Raw genomic sequence first — 20,443 nt, 5'->3', positions numbered from 1 at the left:
CCTGACCCCTCCCTCTCCCTCACCCTAACCCTTCATATAAAATCAGTTGTTAAGCCTTGTCCATTCTTCCCCCACAGCATCTCTCACCTCCTCTTCCCCTTTCTAGCCACCCCCTCACACCTCTCCTAGACAATTACAACAGCCTCCTAATTGGTCTCCTGATTTCCAGTCTCTCCTCTCACTAAGCCATTGTCTACTCAAGTGCCAAAATAATTTTCCACACAGCTATTTAGGGAGTTTACAGTCTCACTGAAGACAGACATAAACTACTTGAGAACAGACACTATCCCTAGAGGAAGTAAGTGTTACAATGAATAAAGCACTGACTGAAGTCAGAAAGACCTGAATTCAAATCTAGCCTTAAGACACTTATTAGCTATGTGACCCTGAACAAGTCACTGAACTGCTACTTGTCTTGGTTTCCTATACATTACTTATTGGGGGGGGCCCGCAGGGGTAAGGCAATGGGGTTAAGTGACTTGCCCAGGGTCACACAACTAGTAAGTGTTAAGTGTCTGAGGTCATATTTGAACTCGGGTCCTCCTGACTCCAGAGCCAGTGTTTTATCCACTGTGCCACCTTGCTGCCCCTTAGTCTTGATTTCCTAATCTGTTATCAATGGAGACACCTACCTGCCAGAATTGTTATGAGAATAAAATGAAACCTTAAATTACTAGAAAAAAAGCTAGCTATTATTAGTTTATTTTTTGTATTTCCAATGCCCAACACAAAAGCTGGCCCATAGTAGGTGCTTTTTAAATGCTTCTTCTAAACCACTTAAGCACAGACAGCAGATTATCCTCTCCCCTCTAGTCTTTGCCCAAAATACCTAGCAAAGAAACTCCCTAGTCATAAAGACCCATTGAATCACTGAATGAATAAATCCCCTTCTTTTAACCCAGGACAATTAAGCTAGGAGAAAAGAGTTACAACAATCATCGACCAAACTATTGAAAGAATGCTAGGGTGACAATCCATCTCTAAGTCCCTTCACTCAAAGGAAAGGAATAGATATTTCTCTTTAGGGGGAAGCTGAGGTCATAAAGGTCATAAATTCTACTTGCTGTTTTCCAACACCAAGAGTAAAAAGAGAGGGCCTGCCCAATAGTCAATCTTCTTGGGTCAATGCAGAATTTGGAAAGGAAACAATGTTCTAGTTATAAGTTTTATTAAAATTTGTCCTTGACACAAGAATTGGCCTCAGGCTGCCAACAAACACTAAGTTTCTTTTCAGTCCCAAGATAGAAGCTACCACTTTCTAAGGTGGCACACCAACTTCCTCCTCCTTTTGCAATTCCAAAGATCCCTAGTTTGAAAATGAAAGCAGCAAGAGTGCCCCTGGCCAGATTTTAGCCAGTTTTATTTATATTCTAATTTCCAAAGGTGATCAAGTACAAAAGGTGATGGTCTATAAAGAGGAGATAGAACAATAGAAATTCAGGTTCCCAAAAGCCTTAAGACTCAAAGCACATTCCTTGTAACAGTCCAGTCCAACAGTTCCACTCCTCCTTAGAGAGGACAAAGTGACGTCCTAAGGTCAAATACCTAGCAAATGTCAGAGTCCACAAGAGCACAGAATTCAAAGATTTAGAGCAGGAGATGGCCTTAAGGATGATCCAGTACAACCCTCTCATCTTACAAATGAGGAAACTGAGACCTGCCCGCGGTCACACAGCTCATAGCTAAGATGGCCAGTTCTCCTGACTCCAAGTCACTCAGTCCTCTCTCCATGCGCCACAAAATACCTACAAATAGACACTGAGAAACAGAAAAGCCCACCAAGGTAAAACATGCAAAAAGAAATCTGAGGAAGTCATTTCCCTCCAAATTAGGTTCATCCTCAGAGCCAAATCTGAAATCTGACTGGTCCTGCAGCTACAGCTTGGGGAGTCACTGCTTTTCAACCACAAAAGCAATTCCAAATTCTCCTCTGCTCTTAAACAGCAACTAGCCTAACATTCCCAAAGCCCATCAATGAGCCAGGGGATCTTACTTACCTTTTGATCGAGTAGAGATATCCATGCCCTCTACCACCTCCTGTTCTGCCTTTATCTCCTCTTCAGCCAAGCTGAAATAGAGCAAATCATTTTCACATTTAGACATACCAAACAGAAACAGAAACAATTAAAAAGGCTAAAGTGGCCCAACTAATTGGACTTAAGACATCTCACACAGTACACCCCACCACCTTTAAACATTCACTTGAGTTTAATGATTAGACTTTACTAGAATTTATGAGGTTTGGTTTTGTTTATCAAAATTATCCTATTAGCATTAGAGGCGGGCATATTATGTTAAAAATACTCAAAGTAACTTTTCGGATAACCCGTTTCCAATACTACTCAGCTAGATACCAAGTGTCCAATTGTTACAATGGAGCTTGGGGAGAGCAGATTTGCACTGGCCCTATAAAGAGCAGAGAGAGCCCAGAATATTGTTTTGCATAAAAGCATATCAATGCAAACTTGTCTTTAATGGAACCTTTCCTTAAGGAGCTCTAAGTTCTTCTAAGACATTAATTATCCAAACCTGACAACATCCCTCAGAGGGAGGGAGCAGAAAAAATAATAATAAATTCGCAAAATGGAAAAATGTAGGTAACCGATGAGAAATGAATGCCCTGTCTTACGAATACTCAAGGAACCAGCTGTAGTTGTAAGCAATAGAACCTCCCAGTCCAGTGAAACTAGGAGGTAGTGATCAATATTCTTTCTTTCAAGCTGTGAGCAATTATCCTCCACCACCAAACAAGAATAAGGAACAATTATTTGGAAGGGGGAGGGGAGGAGAGAGGAGAAGCAGTGTTCCTCCTCCTGGGCAGATTTCATTCCCATCCTCCCCTACTAAGCAGGTGCAAACTGCAGTAAACTGTCCCTCCTTTCTTTCCTCCTTCCCCTCCCCCTCGCCTTCCCTTTCCCCCATCTTTTCCTCGCCCTAATCCACTCAACCCCTCTCCTTGCCCAGATTATTCAGGGTTGATGAGGAAAGCAGGTGAGTTCCTTTCTTTTTCCACTTCAAGCCCTAAAACTACACAAAATATTTTCTTTTTTATAGTCTCATACAGGCAAATTATTTAAATACCAGCCTTTTCATCTCCAGAAATTCATTTTGAAACTGAATAGAAAAAATAGAATGTCAGAGCTGGAAGGGCCCGTGGAACACAGGATGTCTGAGTTGGAAGGGACCTTTGAACATAGAACATAGTAAAGATCATCTAGTTCAGTCTCCTCATTTTACAAAGGAGAAAATATGAGGCCCAAGGTCACACAGCTGGTGAATGGCAGAGCCAGGAATAGAGCCCAGGTCTCTAGTTCTCTTTCTGTTACTCTGGGCAGCCTCTGATTTTTTTTTCTTAATTCCTCCGAGACCATATACATCAGGTTTTGATTCAGTATTAAAAAAACAACAACAACAACAAAACAATTTAACACTTCAAAATGACAACAACAAAAAAATGCATTCAGAAGAGAATCAGACCCAGGGCAATCACCTGACTAGGGAATACATGTCAGGATTAAGCTATCCTTTTTGTCTTGCAGCCAACTACACTGGAACTATATAGGATATACAAGGCAAGGGCCAAGGTTCAGATAATACAAGAATAAAAAGCTGAAACAATAAGGAGGAACTTCCTAATAATCAGAGCTGTCCAACAAAGGAATGGGCTGCCATGGGAAATAATGAACTAACTCTCCATCACCCGAAGGTCTACAAGCAAAGGTTGGCCTACATGTCCAATAGGATGTGGAGGAAATCCCTAATTTGGGTAGGGATTTGACTAAATTATCCATAATGTGCCTTCTATCTCTTTGTTCTAAGGTCCTGTCCACCTCGAAGATTCTTCGTCTGAGGTCTCTTCCAAATCTTAGGATTCTGTGAATAATATATACAAAAAGGGTATAGATATATCTCCTCCCTCCAATACATGGACACCAGGATACTGCATAGGACAAGATGAAGGTGGGGAAGTGAAGAGACAATGGAGGAGATAGAAGATAGGAAGAAATTATGAAGAGGTCCTCACAGACCTATGATTCAGCATTTTAGAATAGTGAGCAGAAAAATTAAAAACTGGAAAAAAGGGAAGGACATTCTGAATCAAGTCTGAATTACAGTAACAAAGCTTTGTCCTACTCAGATTTCACCATCCCAATCATTATTTCATTTGTACATACCTGTGCTTCAAAGGATTTAATTACAAGTTATAAAATTCATGAACTCCCTTTTTAAAAACAAATGATTGATATGTTTTCCCAGATAGTTTTCAATGGAATGAAGCATTCCAGCTTCAACATCATGTAACAGTGATGTCTGAAGATGATTTTCACATTAATACTTTTTACCTTGCATCCTGAGAACTAAAGAAATACACATTCTACACTTGGAAATACACTCACCCCCTGACACATGGGCTTTGCAATCTGATGATTTGTTTTCTTGCCTAGGGTGGCTGAAAATAAAATATAATCAATTTCTAGTGCTTCTAGCACATGATGGATGGATGGTTAATTTCAAAAAACAAAACAAAATAAGCAATTTTGGCCTTTCCTTAACAATTCTAGAATTCCACTAAAACCCTATACAAAACACTAAACTTCTTGAAACTGATCAGATGTTTTGAATGATAGAACTTTAAGAAAGAACTATTTAACCAAAACATGCAGTAGAAGAAACAATTGCAAATAAGAGTCATAACCATTTCCTCAGTGACCACACACACAAAAAAAAGGGGGGGGGATTCCAAAGGTATATTGATTACAGGGAATGAATTCAAAAGAACAATAATTTGGCTTGTTTCAGCCCAAGAAAACTGGATATCCTAAGTAAGAATGCTGGTAAGAGGCTTAAAAATGTGACCTAGTTACCTATTTGCTATCTGCTGCAGTTTAAAATAATCAATTCTGGTTGGGGGAAAGAAAGTTATGCTGTTCTACATATCCCAACATTAGTAATATCACCACAAGCTTTCTTCTAGCAAAAGATAAGTACAATAATTCTGAAAACTATCTTTCTCAGAGAAAAACATATTGTTTCAGATGGCAAATATACACATACAAACTAAATGAAATGGTAGAGCAACCATAGTTAAGGAAAACACTTGATTTACAATGACTGGGAAACAAAATTAGTCATTTTACACAGCCACATCTTAAGAGGCTTCCTTTTTCTGCATCAGTGCTCTCATTTTGGTTTAATGCTGAACCAACTATGGTCTTTTATAGAATAAGTCTAAGGCTCAGATCTGAATCTCTCCTAAGAATTCCCTAGAATCTGTCTGAATGCATCCTGCATCTTTGTGCATTCACACTGAGAACATTTCAATTCCTTGAAAAGCAGGCTAAATGAACAGGATGATTTTTTTTAAAAGGCAGTGGCATCTGAAATCGTGCTGCTATCACTCCTGCCATTAGCTGGACTGCACACATAATAAATAGCCACTGACAACATGGTGGAGCTTTCCCAATAGTGAGCTGCTGCTCCCTGGACAGAATAAACTGCAAAATAAAAAACAAAGAAACAAACAGGCGCTGCTCAATAAGCTAACCTTATTTTGTAATCCAGTTTATGAGTAAGGAAAAAGCAGAGAACAGTAGTAGGCAAAGGTGCAGAAAGATGACAAGTCACTCATTTTCAGGCTAAAAGGGAAAATTCACTATGAACTTATCTGACTTCTGTTCAAGAGTTTTTCTCCCTCAGAAATGGCATTGCTGATTTACCTTAATATTGGTGACTTGGTTTGTGTATCTATCTCACAGTTACATTTCAGACAATTTAAACAAGACACAATGACAACAAATAAAGCCAAAAGCATTCAATCCCTGCAATAACAATATTCCTCACCCAATGCACAAGGATGACCATATCTACACTTGCATCTTAACCTGCTTTAGCTGCAAAGAACAATTTTTTTAAAAGTTGCAGATGAACTGCTACATGTCTTAGGGTCTGCTTTTATTCTTTCTTGGTAATAATTCTGAGGTACCCATGCAAGATGATAATTCCCAAGTATGTCCTCAATACATCTGAGGAATAAAACAGGCTTCCTACCCTCCCCACCCCCTCTGGACAGAAAATGCCTAGATGCACACAATATCCAGTTATTTCATTTCCCAAAATGCCCCCTATCACCTTGACATTTAACCAAGACTATCTGACCGATCTGGAAAGTCACACCAACAAACAAGCACAAGATTTTGGTCCTCCCCCACAAGAATCATACTAATTCAAGGTCAAAATTCATGCCCTCTGAAAGATCTTTGTTCTTCTTGTTGTTTTCATTAAAAATACTAATTTGTCTATCTTCCCCCCAAAATAATTCCTTCCTCCATTCCCTCTAATTACAAGAGTGAACAGCACATATATACCATGATTCTCAAAATCTGCAATTAATCGAAGTTGGGGGTGAGGAGGAAAGGTTAGCATGCCATGACTGAATAAATTGCAGCTTTGTATAAGCACTCACCTATAACAGCCTCATACCCATCGGTAGCTATGCTACTCATGCAGGATTCTTAAAATGGCGTCTGGCAGCCCTGCAATGCCTCATTCCTGCACTCACTGTGGCTAAAATGGTAGCAGTTTATTCAATAATTCTATCTCTCGTTTAAACACCAATGCTATTTTCCAAGTCATCTTCTAAGTCTCAGGAATGGGAAAAGAGGACCAAAGGATTCCTGACAACCAAGCATTTAGCTGAGAACAGACAAATAATGACAAGGCAGTTTGTGAAGTCACAGGTTACTAAGGAAAGCCTGACCCCTCACCACACAGCTGGGTGATGAAGCCTCTTGTTCTGAGCCCCTGAAAAAGCATAAATCCAGTTAAGGGGTTAAAAGGTTAGTAATTATATCAAGACTCCATGGCAAAAACAGTATGCAAAAGAAAATTAGGCAGGATCAGTACAACAGCAAATAGCCAAGAATTTCAAATGTGTACTAAAACGGTTCATTCCCCCCCACAAAGTACATTAGAAAATAGCTCAGCAGGCCAAGAGGAATAGTAAAATGAAAGTGTTTGAAGTCTAGTCCATGATCTGAAAAGCTCTGCAAGCTAAGAGATTCCTTCAACTGAGGCCCAGGCAAAATAAACAGGTTGTTTATTACCTAAAACCTCTGCAGAAACCCCCAAGTTCTGAAGCAATCATTCCTACAAAGAAATATTATATTTATATGTGTGCACATTATGTAGTATGCATGTATGTCTGTATGTCTATATGTATATATCAGAAATATCAATGCGAAAAGGATGATGCATGTTTTGATGCTGCTGATAAAATAGTGACACAGTTAATTAACAACTGGTGCCACAACAGTTAAAAGAGACACAATCTGAATCTGCATTAAAGAGAAAAAAATAATAAGAAACATGTCCATGCCAAGCATACTCACAAATAAGATTTTCGACAGTTCACTCAGAATTAACAATAGGTTTCTAAACCCAGTTTGGGGGACAAACTCGTACCCTAAGAGTGGATAATGCACGCTTTACCGTTTCTGGAGAAAGCAGGCTTGAGAATGACCTCAACATTCCTTTATGTGGCTAGCTGAAACTCCAGGGTGACTGCTCTTAGCTCCAAGGGAGGAAAGAGGGCACTTCCCAGAGCCTGTCACCCTAGCATTGCAGGGCTTGGGCAGCCTGCATGGGCACTGCTTGTCTTCCTGCTGCCATAGCTTCAGGTCTCCTTCACATGGCTACTACATGCTTGTTGGCCATTAATGAAAATGGGGGTGGGGAGTCAGGGATGAAGTGGTGGTTGAGAGGGAAGAAAAATTGCAGCCTGGCTGAGCAATTGAAAGCCAAAGGGCAAAGCCTCTTTTAAAAAAAAAATTTTTTAAGGGAGAAAGAGGAAGGAAGGAAGGAAGGAAAGAAGGAAGGAAGGAAATAAGGAGGGAGGAAGGAAGGAAGGAAGGAAGGAAGGAAGGAAGGAAGGAAGGAAGGAAGGAAGGAAGGAAGGAAGGAAGGAAGGAAGGAAGGAAGGAAGGAAGGAAGGAAGGAAGGAAGGAAGGAAGGAAGGAAACACTAATAGAAGGGTCTCTAATTTTTTTTTTAATATACTAAATCTCCCTAGTGGAAAGGTAAAGCCTCCCTGGGAATATGCCTTACTCAATGTCAACAGAGGGTATAAGGGAGATCTCGGATACCAGAACCTCCTTTGCCACAGAAAGAGAAAGAAAACAAAGAGATCACATATTTGAAGTGGTTTCTATGATAAACCTACCTTTTCCTTCTGGGTTTCTGTGTGACTGTCATCACTTTCAAGAAGTGACTCATTTCCCCCTAGCCCTATTTAGTAAAGCTCTGAACCAGTGTCTCCTCAGCTTATGAAAGGAAGATGTTTTGTTTAATTTAAACAACAAAGCTATTGTGTTCATCCCTAATTTATAATCCAGGAGGCCCTTTATTTCGATCTTTCTGCCCAAATCTTTAGGAAGCTAATTATAAAAGTGAGTGGACTTGGCACCAACTGGCTAATCATATTCAACCTGAACAATCAGAATAACCCTTTGGTAGAAAGTTTACATAGTGATTATGTACAATTAAGTTCTAGTTACACCAGAACCTTGGCCATTTTCTGTGTAGCCTAATACAACCAGTTACTTTTTTTCCCCCTGCAATGATCTGCACACCTAATCTTTCAGCTACAGGAAATCACACCTTTAAAGTCTGGGAGAGAAGAAATAAAAGCTAGTTTGCTTGAGTTTGTTTCTTACAGTGCAGGGCAGCCTGCCCTGTACATGACATACTCTCCTGCTGCTGTTTCTCATTCTCATTCTCTAAACAGGACAATAGATAGAACGTTATACCTGGACAAAGCACACTAACTATATGAAATTCTTCAGCTTGGCTTAGTTGCTTTACTTAGATGAAACAAAGATGGTAGAAGTTTCCAGAAGGGCCTCTCAGTCTAGCCACTGCAATTGTCAATCTTTAACCTACCCTCAGCAGCGATTGGTCCAAAGGCTGCTTGGAGAATCCTGATTGGGCTGTTCTGTGAGACAGCACTGCTGTCCCTACCTAGTCTCAGACATCTTGCTGCAATGCAGACATTTATTTTTTTTTTTGTAAACTATTAAAGAATTATATTTAAGTAATTAAAAATAGGAAACTTCAGCAGACTCACGATGCTGTGGTCTCAGTTCGAAGGACAAGGACAACTTGTTCGAGGCTGTAGACTTCAGTCAGCAGTGAGTGTGAGGCTGGATATTTGAAACAGATCCTTCCTTTAACAAAACCTGTGGGAGCCATTTTAATGCAAGCTTTTCGATTACATCTCCCTTGCCCTAGCTTTCTTACATGAAACATACAGAACGTTAGTTAATGTTTAGTTCTCCAAATCCTGCTGCTGGTTGCCATAGAGGCATCTAGCTGTATGTAGATTCTAAGGAAGGTGACGTGCCTTAAGATATCATTTGCATTTAAAACAATTAGGTAAGAACAAAGAAAGCAGTTAAGTGTCTGAACTTACTTCTGGGTTGTACTTGCTTTGACTTTATGCACTGCAAAAATCACTCAAGACCATAGCACTCTGTGCCCTTAACTTTCTTAAGATGCTGGTCTGTGTTTGAACATTCTTTTATCAACTTACAATCTGGTACATTTCTCCTCATTAAATGAGCTTTTCAGTTGGAGCTAAAGGTGTGGGTTGCAGGAAACTAAAAAAAAAGGGGATTCTTTTATTCATTAAGTTGGCATGAAACAATAACTGATCACAAAACAAGCATTTGCAAAGTCATACTAGATGGTTTTCCAGACTAGAAATTTACAGAAAGAACTTCCTAGAGAAATTCTGGAGAGAGACACATTAAGCAATCTGGTTTTTTTTCCCCTTGCAACTCCTAAGTACCCCATTAGCATAAGAAAAATGTGGCAAAAAAAAAAAAAACCGCCAACAACTGGGAAGAAACATGCATACATACAGATGTGTAGGTCCAACTTGGAATAAAAGTACATAATCTGTTCAAGGTCAGTTCCTGAAGTAAAGGAGGTTTTGTCCTGGATGGCATTTCACACCGCATATAACATCTTAAAACATAAGGAACAACATAAGCCCCTTTCCAGTGTTTAAGAGGAAGATACTGCTGAGGACTAAAACTTTCATTACATCTCATAAGCAAGAAGAACTACTATAGTGAGCTCTAACCTCCATACACACCAATTAAGGGTCTAGTAACACAGTAAGTAGAACATTTTTTTTTTTTTGCTGGCCGGGGGTAAACAGGAAGTATAAGCTTCAATCTTAGGAGCAGGTTATCAAAAAAAAAAAAAAAACCCTGTACTCAAACTACCACAGTTTACATGCACAAGTCACTTAAAAATAGACATTGTTTCAATGCTCTTCATTTGTGCCTAGCCCCCAACAGTGCCCTCCTCACCTGCTGCACTAACTACCCCCCTGTTAAAATCCAAAAATGTTTTGAAAACTATTAAAAATGTCCACATCCCAGGGCACTGCTTACTTACCAACCAGGGTGCATGCAACCGTCTCATTTTTCCAGTTAAGAAGATAGAACCAGGCTGGCAGATTGGGAATTGATCAAAAAGGAAATTTTTGAAAGAGTTACGTAGTATTAAAAACACACAGAGACACACACATACACACACTCAACAACATGTAATGCTGTCTGTCATGAGCCACACATGATTTTCTTCCTCTGCCCTCCACAGCAGAGGGCTGAGGAGGATACAGTGTAAAGGGGGGAGGGGGGAAGAAGCAAAGATAAAAAGATACATTATTCCACTTAATCATGCAAGAGAAGAAGGCTAAGGATTTTTTTTAATAAGTCATTTCTTCAGATTTATTACTTTATTTCTGCATGCTGTTGTTGGCTATTCCCACCCCCTTACCCCTAAGCCCCTAGAAAACTCTCCAAAGACCAGAAGGAAGACTTTTTAGAAACATTTTGTCTCCAGGCTGCTCTTCAGAAGGAGAACACACTGTTGGACTGTAAGGAAGGAAATATTTGATAACCCATTTCAAGTTAAGATGCACTGTATTACAGAAAGGATGAAGCATACCAAACACCTAGGCCCAATAGTTAAAATCTGTCATTAGCCCTTTCTGCTGATGCCAAGGTTTCTCCCCAAGCCCAGATTCTCATAGACAGAAGTGAGTTTAGCTATTCCTTACCCAGTTTGGAAAGGTAAACTTGCCTGGTCTGCTGTCTGCCTTCCTAGGCTCCCTGTAGGGTAGTTAAATGCATCTGCTCCCTCACCTTCCATTTTCTCCCCTAGCAGGCATGTGAGCCAGAGACAATAGTACAGCCACACTGCTCAGAGAGAGAAAGCTTCTTTGGAATACCAGAACCTGGAGACACTCTAAAGAAGCCCCATCCCCTGGTGAAAGAGTAGGTATGCCAAGGTTTGGCCAGTTTGAAAAATAAAGATATGGCTAATGGCTACTGACCATGTGACCCAAGAAAGCACATTTAAACAGCTGCAACTTAATAAAGTGCTGTGGGGTGAGTTTTGCTCGACAAATCCCAGAGAATCAAACTGTTAACCCACAATTCATATGTCTCAGAGAAAAAAAAATGGTAAAAAGTAAGGCTTACCTCTGTGGATGCATTGTTAACACAGTGTTATGTCAATACTTATAAAACATGGAGGACAGGCACTAGCCCTCACACAGAAAGGGTTTGGCACTTCAGCTTGATGATCTGTCTTCCTAATAAAAGCTAATCCTGGATTGGCTCCTGCGGTAAATCTGAATGTAAAGCTTCAGGGGATTGGCTGAAACACTTCCTGAGCGATTATCTTTGTGCAGCCCTGGTGAGCAGGAGCCATCCTGTGCATAGAAAAAGACAGGCTAAGCTAGGCCTTTTTCAGCAAGGGAAACTTGGGAAAGCAGCCCCGAACCAACTTCGTCCACACCCTCATTAGATTTCTGAGCTGAGGAAAGAGCCTTGGGCCAGCCTGACCCAATCCTGAGTCCGGGGAGCTGGGCTTAGCACGGCTCCTGGGAAGTGTTCTGAGAGAAAGCCTTGAAGCCTCCCTAGCTTCCACACAGACACAAGCAGCTCTTCTTTCGGGGAGGAAAACTCCCAGCAGTTTCTGCAGCTAGCAGACTTACCGAAGTCTGCTCTCCGAGGCAGGGCAGACTTTAGGGAATGGGGGGGAAAGGGAAGAAATCCCTGGAGGCACTCTTCAGAAGAGCTACAGAAAGGAGACAGAGCTGGCACCATGCAAAGGGGCATTCCCCATAACCAGTACTTGTCAGTAATACAAAAACTCTGTATTTGTATTAATCCAACACCACCCCCCTCAGCCCGATCCTGGGGAGCCCTCCAGCAGGACCCCCAGCTGAGTGGGAGAACTGGCCCACAGAGCCATGTGGTGAGGGATTTACAAGCCATCTCAGCAACAAGGGGGGGGGGGTACACACCATTTCAGATAGCAAGGAGGTGCAGTTTGCTGGGCCAGAAAGCCCTGGGCTCTACCCCCTCTTTGTTAATGCAGTGAGGAATAACTAGGTTTGTGGCTCTCACACCAGATGCCTGAATTCACCAACTTCTTCTCCCCTCCCCCCACCCCTGAGGCCTGCTAAACCTGTCAGTTAAACAAAAATCCTGACTTCCGTCTCAGCCTGCTCTGGCTACAGCTTCCTGCCTATTAACCCCCTAACATTCAATCCCATTGGAAAAAAAGTAGGCCCAGAAAAGGACAACTGTGGATTTCAGAACCTGTGGAAAAATACAGAGCTGCTGCATTTCCCAGGGAGCCAGCCGAGAGCCTCCCGCCGCTGGGGCACCCCAGCCAGGAGCTGGAAAGCCATCTGAATGAGAATAGAGGAAGATGTAAAAAAATTAGCTAGGGGGAAAAACGGCCAGCACCAAACTAGCCGGAGCCCACACAGTGAGCTTTCCTAATTCCGGGGAGGGACGAGTCTGGTCCTTGGGGCAGAACACTGAGAATCTTACCTGCCCTCTAACCCACTGAGGGGTAGAACAATGAGCTTTTTAAAAAAGTGTTTGTGTTTTTTAAGCAGAATCATCAATACAACTGGCCTTTTTCTGCCCAAAGGCAGGTGGGGCTGTTATTTAAATGTGTTGCCCCACCTGGAGAACCAGTGGGGGAAACAGCATTTCCTGGTATGGGAACAGAGAGACCTGGATTTGAACCCCATCTTTACTACCCCCCAGCCATTTCTCTTCTCTTTTCGGGGTCCTCCCCGGTAAAATAACCTCCTAGTTCCTTACACTTCCCTTTTTTAGGATCCTTTTTTCCCCTTATCTTTGGGGGCTTACTCCCAGGAAGATATTAACCAATTTGCCAAAGGCATCTCATAATCCCATTGATTCCACAAACATTAGAAAATCTTTCCCTCTAGTTTTTTCCCCAAAGCTCCTTTGTGATTTCCTAGGATCTTATTCTCCCTTCATCTTTGGGGGCCTACTCCCAGGAAGATATTAACCACTTTCCCAAAGGCATCTTGTCATCTCAGTGATTCCAAAAGCATTAAAAAATCTTTCCCTGTTTTCTCCTCCGACCTCTTGGGCAATTTCCTAGCCTGTGGCCACCCCAAGAAGAAGAAGTGTCAGGTTCCAGAAGAAGGATCTTAAAACGGCCAGAAAGGTTTTTGTTGTTGTGGTTGCTGTTGTTGTTTAAGTCAAGAAACTACTTAAATGAGATTTAAGTGGCAACCTGAAACAAGAGAAGCTAAACAAACATGATTCTTCTGAGGCTAAACCAGAGCTCCAAGAGACAGTTCTACCATATGCCAGGAGGCTGAAATCATAGGGTAATAAAAAGTCTCTCTGCAAGCTCTGAGATGTGGGTTTCATTGTTCCTGGTTCTTCCACAAAGAAAATGGAGAGGTGATAGCTAGTTCTCTCTGCCTGCCACATGGGCAACTGATGCCCTTCCTCAATCATGCGATGAGCATGTATAAATTCATGTCCGTGGACTTGAAGGGACACAGTTAGTAACACAGACAAAATTTTAAAATCAGGCCTTGCCTTCTGAAACAAAGGGATGACCTTGTTCTTTTCAGAATACAAAGGCCAATGCCAACAGGGGCACAGAACTGCCCTCCACCCCCAAATTACAAGTTTATAAATGGATGGGCTGGGAAGGATTGGATTCCTGAGGCCCACCACTCAAAAAAGCACCAAAATACCAAGACACAGACTCAGGGTTCCTGGGTGGGGAAGGGAGAGAACTAATAGAATTTGGTAGAGTGCTTGGCAAAGTCAGCAGGGCAGGTATTATTGTTACTACTTTACAGATAAGGAAACCGAGGCCAGGAGAAGTGAAATGACTTGCCTAGAGTCAGTGGGCAAATCTAAAAGCCTAGCTGTCACTACACAGCTGAAGTATGGGTTAAATTTTTCTGGGCTGGCCTGGAAATTTACACTGTATCATGTATGTAACACTGTTACCATGGGGAGAGGCATTCTGAATTTTTTAAAACTACCAGCTCATCAAGGCATTTTGGGACATGAGAGTTTGTCAATTGCAGGAGGGCTGTTCTATGGAAAGGGAGAGAATTTGGGTGTCTAAGCAGGAAAGCAAAATGTTCCGATTATACCAGTGGATTTTAACCCCAAGGGTTGTCTGTTACATACGCAGTGCTCTCCTCCTCTGCCCCCTGCAAATGTTTTCTGGGGCAAAGAACAGGACTAGGCTGGAGGTTCTGCTCTGTTTCAGAAGGACTATTAACATTGAAAGAACTATTAGGATATCTAGAAAACAGCTCCATTGGCTTAAAAAAGGAACCATGTAGTCAAGTATAGAGGGAATAACACTATCAAAATGCATGAAAATTTAACTGGGCACTTAAAAGCTATTTTCTTTTTTTGGAGTTAAATCCCTTCAAGACTCACAGAAAGTCAGAGTTGAAAGTGACCTTGGAGCAAAGAATATAGAATGTCAGAGCAGAAAAGGGCTTTAGAAAATGGAAGGCCCGAGCTGGCAGAAACCTTAAAACACCAAATGTCAGAACAGCAAGGGACCTTAGAACAAATAAGGCCTAAGAGGAAGAGGCCTTCAAACACAGACTATCGGTACTTGGCATGGCTTTAAAATGTAGAAAATGGAATGTCAGAGAAGGAAGAGGCCTTAGAACACAGAACTCCAACAGTAAGAAACATTAGATAGTCGGAACTGGAGGGACCTTAGAACACAGAGATCTAATCTAAGTACCTTATTTTACAGATTAGGAAACTGAGGCACAAACAGGATTTCATTCTCCTTGCAGAGTAAAAGGAAAAACTTGAAGACAAAGAACATTCTTTTCCTCTTCCCTCCAATCTAGATTCTAATTTCTCTATAACCATAAATGGAATTTGTCCAATTTCTATGTCCCTGTTAGGAAACTGGTTGCAAGTTCAAACAAGCACAGAGAAAGGAGATGTTTAGAAGCTGTGCACTAAACAAAACTGAACATATAATATCTCCTTTACATTTCCAGGATGGGAACACAAATTTGGGGAAGAAACATGGCTACCAAAAACTGGCAGAATGCCAGCTCTCAGGCGTTCTAGGGAAACAGGTGGGTTTAAACAGCACCTTATTTGCCAAACCTCTCATCAGCAGCCAAGGTCTCAAGGAAACAGGGGCCAGCTTAAAAAAAAAAAAAAATTTAAGGCCTCTGGCCACTAGCCAGCCACATGACACTGACAACACAAGACCCATAAAACCTGCTCTCAGAAATAGTTCCTTATTCCACAAATGAAAACAAACACCCTTTTAGTTATCTGTCTCAGTTTAACAACATGCATTTTTTATTTGAAGGAAAAACTTCTAAGCATTTTGTTCTGAAAATTTTCAGTTAAGTCAAGCTGGAATGTTAAAAGCAAGCAGAGTTACATTAATGCTCGCTATCTGTCCTATCGAAAGGTATAACTCTGTCAAGATATGAATAAGAAAACTAGAACATGTCACCACTGCGGAGGAAGTTAATCACCTACATATCTTCCTAGGGGACAGAGAAAGCATAGTGCAGACTCTCTTAAATGCAACAAAGTACACAAGACTAGATAGAAACCAAGAGACCTGAGTTTGATTTTCAACTCTTTTATTAACTGTGTGACCTTGGGCAAGTCATGTTCCCCAGTGGGGGGAATAGGGAGAGAAGGATCAAGGGGAAGAAAAAAAAAGGGGGGGGCAGCTAGGTGGCACATTGGATAAAACACTGGGCCTGGATTCAGGAGAACCTGAGTTCAAATCCAGACTCAGACACTAGACACTTACTAGCTGTGTGACCCTGGACAAGTCACTTAACCCTCATTGCCCCACCCCCTCAAAAAAAAATAAATAAAATAAAGGGGAAGAATCATGCTTAAAGCCCTTCTAACACTAACACAAGAATGACTCAACTTGGTGGAAATTGGTTGAAAGAGGAGGATTTGACCAAATGTTAAGAGAAAAAAGGAATTTGGAAACTTGCAGGCATGTGAGTGGAAGAGAGGTCAGACAGATTCTCAAGTACTCAAGATGGTTCAGAGGGCATTCAGAAGGCACCCCCCATTTAACAGAAGAAGAAACCAAAAATGAGAAGGAAAGTAACAGTACTAAGGCCATTTGATGATAACAGCCCCATTTACAATAGTGTTTTAAGATTTCCAAAAATCTTTACCTATAAAATCTCAAGTGAACTCCCCAACAACCAGGTGGCAGATCGGATTATTATCCGGGAAACTGAGGCCCTAGAGTTTTAAGTAACTTGTCCAGGACCACACAGGCAAGGACAGGTGGGATCCAAATTCAGGTCTTCCAATGACAAGGCCAGCACTCAGTCAACTGCCCCAAACATAGACAATAATAATTCTATGATAATCAATGGCAGGTGATGTTAATATAGTGCTTTAAGGCTTCCACAACACTTGACAGACATATTCTCTTTGATCCTCACAAACTCATCTAAAAAGTAAGTGGGTTGATTAGATGACCTCTAAGATTCCTCCCAGCTATAAATCTATAAGTCTATAAACAACCCTGGGAAGGAAGAGCTATTATTATAATCATAAGGACTAAGGAAAGAGACAAGGAAAATCAAACATTTTCATCGAGGTTAAGTGACTTGGCCAGAGTCACATAGCTAGTGTCTGGGCCTAGAGCCAGAGTCTTCCTGACTATAAGCCTAGCATTCTATTCCTTGTGCAAGTAACAGAGACATTCAATTCCTGCTCCTTTATCTCAGTTTAGAAGCTACAACTCAGGAATAAAATACATAGTACTAGGCCTGCTAAAACTACAAAGATGGAATAACAAGCCCCCGATGTCACCTGGCTTAGGGTTTGGTACAAAATGTTAAAATGGGGGCAGTTAGGTGGTGCAGGGGATAGAGCACTGGCCCTGGATTCAGGAGGACCTGAGTTCAAATCCAGCCTCTGACACTTGACACTTACTAGCTGTGTGACCCTGGGCAAGTCACTTAACCCCAATTGCCTCACCCCCCAAAAAAATGTTAAAATGCATGAGGTTTATGAAAACATCAGCCCTGTGGGATCCATGAAGAAAAGACCCATTTACTAGATCAGAGAAAGTTCCTGGAGGAGGTGTCACCTTCAAGATGGGTAGGATTTCAGCAGGTAAAAGGCGGGAAGGAGGCTAGGAATGGCCTTCCAGACCTAAAAAGGAAACAGGGAAGCAAGGAGACAGGAAAGCACAGGGCTTTTCCAAGGAGACAGAATAGGTCACCATAGCTAGAGTGAAGATGGATGAAGGGGAATAATATAAGAAAAGGTTAGAAAAGAGGGGTAGCACCTGAATTCCTGGCAAAGGAGTTTGGTCCCTACTTGGGGAACCATCTATCCACCCACCGAAGAGTTGTTTTTTGTTGTTGTTGTTGTTGTTGTTTTGGTGAGGCAATTGGGGTTATTTGAACTCAGGTCCTCCTGAATCCAAGACTGGTGCTTTATCCACTGCGCCACCTAGCTGCCCCCTATCAAAGAGTTTTAAATGGAAATGGAGACATGACAAGTCACAGTTCCATAGCACTCTCAGGTTTGCAAAGTGCTGTTTCCCCTTGCAAAAACCCTGTATTGTAGTCAAAGTATTATTACGCCCATTTTACCATTATGGCAAAAGAAGGCTCTAAGAGGATGTGACTCATCTAAGGTCAAACAGCTGGCAAAATGTCAGAGCAAAGATTCAATAGAACCCAGATCTCGACTGACTCCAAGTCAGCCTTCTTGCCACTAAACTACACAACACATAAGGAAGGATAAATTGGAAGGATTATTAGAAGCAGCCTCTTTGGAAAAAGCTTTTACATAGTTAGCAGACAGGAAGAGGGCCTTGATTAGTTTCATGGAAGTAGAAACAGAAAGAAGATTGGGAAACAATTGTCAGGATCTGGTTACTGATTGGACATGAAAAGTGAGGAGGAGGGAGGAAGAATCAAAGATTTGACTCAATTAAATTCAACAAGCTTTTATTAAGAAACTATTGTGTGCCAGGAACACAATGGGTGGTGGAAATACAAACACAAAAATAAAATATACCCTCTCTGAGAACTGATTTAGGGAAACAACATGTACACTTATAAGTAAGGACAAAAGGGCAGGGGAGCCTAGGCCTGTGATCTCATTGATTTGTTGTTGTTTGCACTTCGTTCTCAAAGAGGATGAGGACATCAGGAAGTGATGTCATGAGTTGCACTGAATTGAACTGAGGGCTGTGCAAGGTCACAAACCTGATTTTCTCCTCCAGAGTCATCTGGGTCCAGTGGCAAAAGAGAGACAGAGACAGAGAAAGACACAGAGAAAGACACAGACACAGACAGACACAGAGAGATCAGGACAACTGGAGTTGGCTGTGGATGTTTTTAAGGCAATTGGGGTTAAGAGACTTGGGGCTGGGGGCAGCTAGTGGATAAAAGCACCGGCCCTGGATTCAGGAGGACCTGAGTTCAAATCCGGCCTCAGACACTTGACACTTACTAGCTGTGTGACCCTGGGCAAGTCACTTAACCCCCATTGCCCTGCAAAAAAAAAAAAAAGAGACTTGGGGTTAAGTATCTGAGGTGAAATTTGAACTTGGGTCCTCCAAAATCCAAAGGTAGCACTCTATCTACTGCTCCACCTACCTAGCTTCCACATTGATTTATTCATTCACTGATTTAGGGAGCTCCCCAGTGAGGAAACCCTCTACCAGGGCAGGTCTCTATCCCATAAACCCTCCTTATCTTTCAGCCTGGTCCCAGCTTCCCTGCCTTCCTCTTAGTCTCAGGTAGAATCCCACCTTCTACAAGTAGCCCATCCCAATCCTTCTTAGTACCTTCCCTCTGTAACTACCACCCCCAAATTATCCTGTAGATATCATTTGTACGTAGCTCTTTTTATGAAGTCTCCCCCATTAGACTGTAAGCTCCTTGAGAGGAGGAACAGTGGGGTTCTTACTTTTTTTCTCCCTTTCTGTCTCCAGCACTTAGCATAGTGACAGGCACAAAGTAGGCAATTCATAAATGCTAGTTGATTGATTGACTCCTCAGCAATTTAGAGTCTATACTGTTGTCTAGAACAAAGCTTTAAACTATGGGTCTCAACCCCCACATGGGGTAGCATAACTGAATTGGGGATCACAAAAAATTGGTAACAGTAAGGGGTTTTATATACCCATAAACCCGGGGTCACATAAAAATTCCTCAGGCGAAAAGGGTTGTGAGTGGAAAAAGTTTAAGAAGCCCTGGTCTAACTAACAATTTAAGCAACTTCCCCAGGCTTACCTGCTTACCTAACCCACTATGTTTCCCGGGCAAAACTTGAACCCAGGTCTTCTGATTAGCTCTGAATCCTGTATACCAGAGGTGTCAAACACTGGCTGCATTGAAGCCAGCAACACTCTAGAGCTGGCAAAACCAGATTAAAATGTAACTGATTAGGTGGCGCAGTGGATAGAGCACTGGCCCTGAAGTCAGGAGGACCTGAGTTCAAATCCAGCCTCAGACACTTAACACTTACTAGCTGTGTGACCCTGGGCAAGTCACTTAACCCCAATTGCCTCACCAAAAAAAAAAAGAAAAAGAAAAAAAAAGTAACTGATAGGGGCAGCTAGGTGGCGAAGTGGATAGAGCACCAGCCCTGGAGTCAGGAGTACCTGAGTTCAAATCCGACCTCAGACACTTAACACTTACTAGCTGTGTGACCTTGGGCAAGTCACTTAACCCCAATTGCCTCACTTTAAAAAAAAAAAAAGAAAAAGAAAAAATGTAACTGGTAAATATTCAACAAAATAAATACAAAATAAAATAGAACATGTTGTTATGTGAGTTATGCCTGACTCTTCATGACCCCAATTTGGGGTTTTCTTGGCAGAGATACTGGAGTGGTTTGCCATTTCCTTCTCCAGCTCATTTGACAGATGAGGAAACTGAGGCAAATGGGGTAAGTGACTTGCCTGGGATCACACAGCTAACAAGTGTGTGAGGCAAGATTTGAACTCAGGTTCTCCATACTCCTGGCCAGGCATTCTCCCCAACTGTCCATACAATAGAACAAAG

General features: G+C 41.7%; 1 protein-coding gene across 20 annotated transcripts in view; it reads right to left on the bottom strand.

Annotated features, from left to right (window-relative positions):
• Nucleotides 1-11,659, bottom strand: part of ZMYND8 (zinc finger MYND-type containing 8) — a 117,662-nt gene extending 106,003 nt beyond the window's left edge. For 7 of the 20 annotated variants that reach the window (XM_043983184.1, XM_043983187.1, XM_043983197.1 and 4 more), the window contains exons 1-2: nt 11,553-11,659; nt 1,998-2,068 (exon numbers count right to left, since the gene is read on the bottom strand). In XM_043983184.1, the coding sequence (XP_043839119.1) occupies nt 1,998-2,068; nt 11,553-11,566 (85 nt within the window). In that variant the 5' untranslated portion in view covers nt 11,567-11,659. Of the gene's footprint in view, nt 1-1,997; nt 2,069-2,629; nt 2,743-6,463; nt 6,786-7,488; nt 7,683-10,461; nt 10,607-11,128; nt 11,376-11,552 lie in introns of those variants that run through there. The other 13 variants (XM_043983181.1, XM_043983183.1, XM_043983182.1 and 10 more) reach the window with 11 other exon arrangements.
• Between the last annotated feature and the right edge of the window lie 8,784 nt (nt 11,660-20,443).

This window comes from Dromiciops gliroides, chromosome 2 (genome assembly GCF_019393635.1).
Source record: "Dromiciops gliroides isolate mDroGli1 chromosome 2, mDroGli1.pri, whole genome shotgun sequence".
Lineage (NCBI taxonomy): Eukaryota > Metazoa > Chordata > Mammalia > Microbiotheria > Microbiotheriidae > Dromiciops > Dromiciops gliroides.
The sequence above is the reverse complement of the archived record's forward strand: the minus strand, read 5'-3'. Positions and strand labels throughout refer to the sequence as shown.